This window comes from Pecten maximus, unplaced genomic scaffold (assembly GCF_902652985.1).
Source record: "Pecten maximus unplaced genomic scaffold, xPecMax1.1, whole genome shotgun sequence".
Taxonomy (NCBI): Eukaryota; Metazoa; Mollusca; class Bivalvia; order Pectinida; family Pectinidae; genus Pecten; species Pecten maximus.
In genome coordinates, this window is record NW_022979320.1 from 12,135 (window position 1) to 17,034 (window position 4,900).

The 4,900-nt window shown below is 37.5% G+C and overlaps 1 protein-coding gene across 1 annotated transcript; it reads right to left on the reverse strand.

Annotated features, from left to right (window-relative positions):
- LOC117318483 lies at window positions 1-4,678 on the reverse strand. The gene is made up of 3 exons (XM_033873462.1): window positions 4,589-4,678; window positions 2,329-2,406; window positions 1-255 (listed from the first exon to the last, which is right to left on the reverse strand). Exons 1-3 carry the CDS (start codon window positions 4,622-4,624, stop codon window positions 1-3), a joined length of 369 nt encoding a protein of 122 aa, XP_033729353.1. The 5' UTR covers window positions 4,625-4,678.
- Window positions 4,679-4,900: the final 222 nt, after the last annotated feature.

Below are 4,900 nucleotides of genomic sequence, written 5' to 3' on the forward strand. Positions count from 1 at the left end.
CTACAAGTCCACTCCTACAAGTGTGTAAGGTGAAAGGCAGTGTTTTCCTTCCCGGCTCTCAAGACTTACCTTTTTCGGGACCTGTTCACATGCTTCATGAAATATCTTCAAAACCTGGTCCTGTGGAGGGGCAGTCCTAATGAGGGCCTGCAGCCTCTGTACCCATAGAGAGATGACCATGGGATGGTGGGTAGTGGCAAGTTCATAGACTCTCATCTGTTCCTTTATGAGGCCGACATTGGATAACACCTCCGCCTTGTAACAATTACCATAATATATCAATTAATATCAAATTAGTTAAATCTGAACTACTGTAATATGACTTTGACATTATTGAACATAAAAGTAATTTTTAATATTTTTATCTCATTTCATTATGATAAGTCTTATCTTTGGACAAAGCATACTGAAAACAAGATATGTCAGAGGGATCTTGACACCCACTAATAAAAGATCTTCATTGATTTAGTTTGGTTTTTGCTTTGATCAGTTGGATTGGTTGTCATGACAACAACAGATCCCAGAGGAATGGTGCCTGCCATGGTATGACTTTTACCAGTCCTATGAAAGACTGATCTTTTCTCTACTTCCCCTTCTTTCCTCTCTTCCTTTTAATCATTTGATAACATGGGGGACATACATATGCTGTCAAAGAAAGATATAATAATAACTTTCTGAGATTTCAACTGTTGGAATCCATGATGGTCAACCATTTTGAGTTCAAGATTCAACTCAAAATTGAATGGGCACAACTAGAGACCAATTGGAACCTACATATCAAAATTGAGGAATGTTCTTCCGGTACTTCTCAAGAAATAGCATAGAAATTATTCTACTCTCCAAATCAAAGACAGACCAACAGATAAGTGGAAACATTTATACTAGTCAGCTTTACCTATAAAATAATTATCAATGACACTAATTAAACCCATGATACGGTAAAAACTTTATTGGTTATAAGGGAAACAACGATTACTGGTGCAAGTTGTTTATTTTAAATTCAGAAAAGTCCATTTTGTATGTGGAAGTTATATAACTTAAAGACGCAATAAGTAGTGGATAGTTAGTTTTGAATTTTTGTTTCCAAATTGTCAAACAATTGTATTGAAATCATGGAAGTGAAACAAATTGTCAAACAATTGTATTGAAATCATGGAAGTATGTGTTTTAAATGGAATCAATATTATGGTAATGGTAAACATGTACTTCAGTGGGGTACATTAATTCTCATCATATTCTGTACCTGGATATAATCACTACGGACGAGAGTAAGTGTTTAATAAGACGACAATGTCCCACTCGACTGTATATTACAGTACAGACGACAATGTCCCACTCGACTGTATATTACAGTTCAGACGACAATGTCCCACTCGACTGTATATTACAGTTCAGACGACAATGTCCCACTCGACTGTATATTACAGTTCAGACGACAATGTCTCACTCGACTGTATATTACAGTTCAGACGACAATGTCCCACTCGACTGTATATTACAGTTCAGACGACAATGTCCCACTCGACTGTATATTACAGTTCAGACGACAATGTCCCACTCGACTGTATATTACAGTACAGACGACAATGTCCCACTCGACTGCATATTACAGTTCAGACGACAATGTCCCACTCGACTGTATATTACAGTACAGACGACAATGTCCCACTCGACTGTATATTACAGTTCAGACGACAATGTCCCACTCTACTGTATAATACAGTACAGACGACAATGTCCCACTCGACTGTATATTACAGTACAGACGACAATGTCCCACTCGACTGTATATTACAGTTCAGACGACAATGTCCCACTCGACTGTATATTACAGTACAGACGACAATGTCCCACTCGACTGTATATTACAGTTCAGACGACAATGTCCCACTCGACTGTATATTACAGTTCAGACGACAATGTCCCACTCGACTGTATATTACAGTTCAGACGACAATGTCCCACTCGACTGTATATTACAGTACAGACGACAATGTCCCACTCGACTGTATATTACAGTTCAGACGACAATGTCCCACTCTACTGTATATTACAGTTCAGACGACAATGTCCCACTCTACTATATATTACAGTTCAGATGACAATGTCCCACTCGACTGTATATTACAGTTCAGACGACAATGTCCCACTCGACTGTATATTACAGTTCATTCAAGTCCTGGTGTCATCAGTGGGGATATCTTTAGGGTGAGGAATGAAGAGAGTTGTGATTCTTGCTTTAGGACATGACCTTGACATTCTAACAGCTTTGTGAGTAAGACTTTGTGTTAGGTGATTAGCATCGTCCTTTACAATGACCCGACTTACCCATTTCTCAAACAAGGATGGTGTGACAGCTTCCCTCCTGGCGGCCTCATCAAACACTGCTAGCAGTTTGTGTATCCTCTGTAAAACACAAGGTGTCAGACAACTTCCTCACTAATTAATGACCCTGTCTAATCCTCCTAATTTGTAGCTCCTTGAGCCTCCCATCAACATCAAAATATAGTACATTACTGCCTCACAGTAAACAAAAGTTACGAAGATAATTTCTGTAGTTCTTCTGTCAAAGCTCAAAGAACTTGAAATGGCATAAGTATAAAATACCCTCAGATTGCTCTCTTCAATATTTTATTGAGACCACACTGAAGAATTTTATATAATCCTTCAAGCAGTGACAAATTTCAGATGTCAAAATGGCCATTGTTCACCACTCCATCAGCAATATCTGATCTGGCATGAACAACAGTTGATAACTCATAGAACCTGTTCATGAATAATCAAAAAGATTTCATCAGAAACAATGAAGATTACAAAGGCATTTTAGATGTTTGTACTGCGAATCGCATGACAACAGTCTAAGGACTAATGTGAAGGAGGCAAACTTACAGAGGGAATGATCTTTAGAACTCCATCATCTAGTGATGAATACATTCTATATTAATATGTTTTAAATAATGTATACATAGGTATTTCTGTAACTGATACTACACGTCAAGGAATTCTACCGTTAATTTATGATAGGAGAATAAAGAAAATGTTGCTTGTTCTGTCACAATAATGATTTAATTTCCTATGAATTTGAAATGTCTGTCTTTAAACTGACACATTGACAGGGGGCACCTTGCATTCTTAGCCTGTCCATCCAGAGTCTGGGTCCTATGTGGACTGACCAAACACTAAAACTTGTTGCTGGTAATTGATAGGTAAATAGGCCTATAGCACCTTGTCCCAGGTGTTTGTATTTCATTGCTGTGTGTATAACGTCAACATACACACTGATTTGGACACCAAAATGTCTTACTGTACACAAACACAGGTCACAGCTCCTACTGGGCGGAAAGGTGGATTGAGGTCACCAAGAGATAGTCAAAACATGTTTAGTTTCTAGTCCAAATTTTAAGTTTATAAATCAACTAAAAAGGTTTTCAAAAAATCTAAATACTTAATTTTCAAAGTTTACCATCTGTTCATATTCGTTTGGAATATATCATAATGAAATTAATTATTTCTGTAGATAAATAGACACAAGTAGTTGTTTATTGATCAGGACGGAAGTTATAATCCCAACTGAAGAGGAGACAACTAAAATGTTTTATAGAAGATTAGGGACCAGACAACTCAATTTGACTTACTTTCCAATATCCTTAAAATCTGTATTATAGATTGACTATCAATCCTTAAAGAACATCTGACAGTTTCCATGGAAACATAATCCAGGTATATTGTTAGAATCTATGACAAGGAAACAATTACCTCTGCTAACAATGCCTTGTTACCGATCATTGTTATATTGTATGTATCCAGCTTCAGGACCACGGTACTAGTGTCTATACAGGTACTTACCCTTTAATAGGGCCCTATACAGATGTGACAATAAAGGGAATGAACTAATGGTATAAACTGATCAGATTGATGGAGACACAATACATCAAGGGTCACCTGAGAAATAGAATTGTCAGATGGTATAATAGGGGTTTGACCACCTATACAGGTGAGAGAGCTTGTCACCTGTAACATGTGATCTGGTCTGTATCCCTGTATAACTGTCCTAACACACAATTGTTATAGACAGGACAGGACAGAAATCATTCAATTTGATAACTCTGAGAATGTGAGAAACTGTCAGTTGGTTTTGTTGAGGACAATGGTGGGCTGATTTTCTGATCCATGTAAATATGGCCGTCTGTCAATGCGGATGGATAGGAGGGGAAGTATGCACTCGGCCTCCATACAGCGCTTCAGACAATCAGCTGGTGTTTATTGAGGGCAGAGTCGGGTAAAGCTGGTCTCCCAGCCCAACAGGTACAATACACTTCACTCGCCCTACAACAACCTCGCCTGACAATGGCCACCTCCCACTAAATACAGAGTTCCTTGCCATTAAGTGGAGGAACTTTACATAACATTAGAGGTAGGAAAACATCTATAATACCTTAAGTGTAATGTACCTATTTCTATAGTGGCCCGGATAATACCACTTGATTGACAAATCAATGCTTACAATATTGGCGGGTTACCGGCTGAATCAATGCAATAATGGAAAAATAGCAAAAAAAGAACTCTATCAATACCCTACTATACAAACCCATTCAGGAAGAGGTGTTTTCTTGGGGAGCTTCATTTGAACCAGATCCACACAAGCTTTAATGTACAGGCCCCATATCTCACCTGAAATGAAAGTTAATCTGTTAATTCAATTTGATTTAGAAAAAAAATATCTGAAATGATGGATAAAAGATATAAAGAAGAAAAATCGAAAGAGTATTCATCAATAAAAGATTATGCAACCTTTCCCCCAAAAATGAATATTGTGGGGGAAAAATTGTGTGCAAAAATTCCTTATAGCAAAAGCTGACAAATCTCCAAAATATTCAATCATCAATAAAAACATTGACAA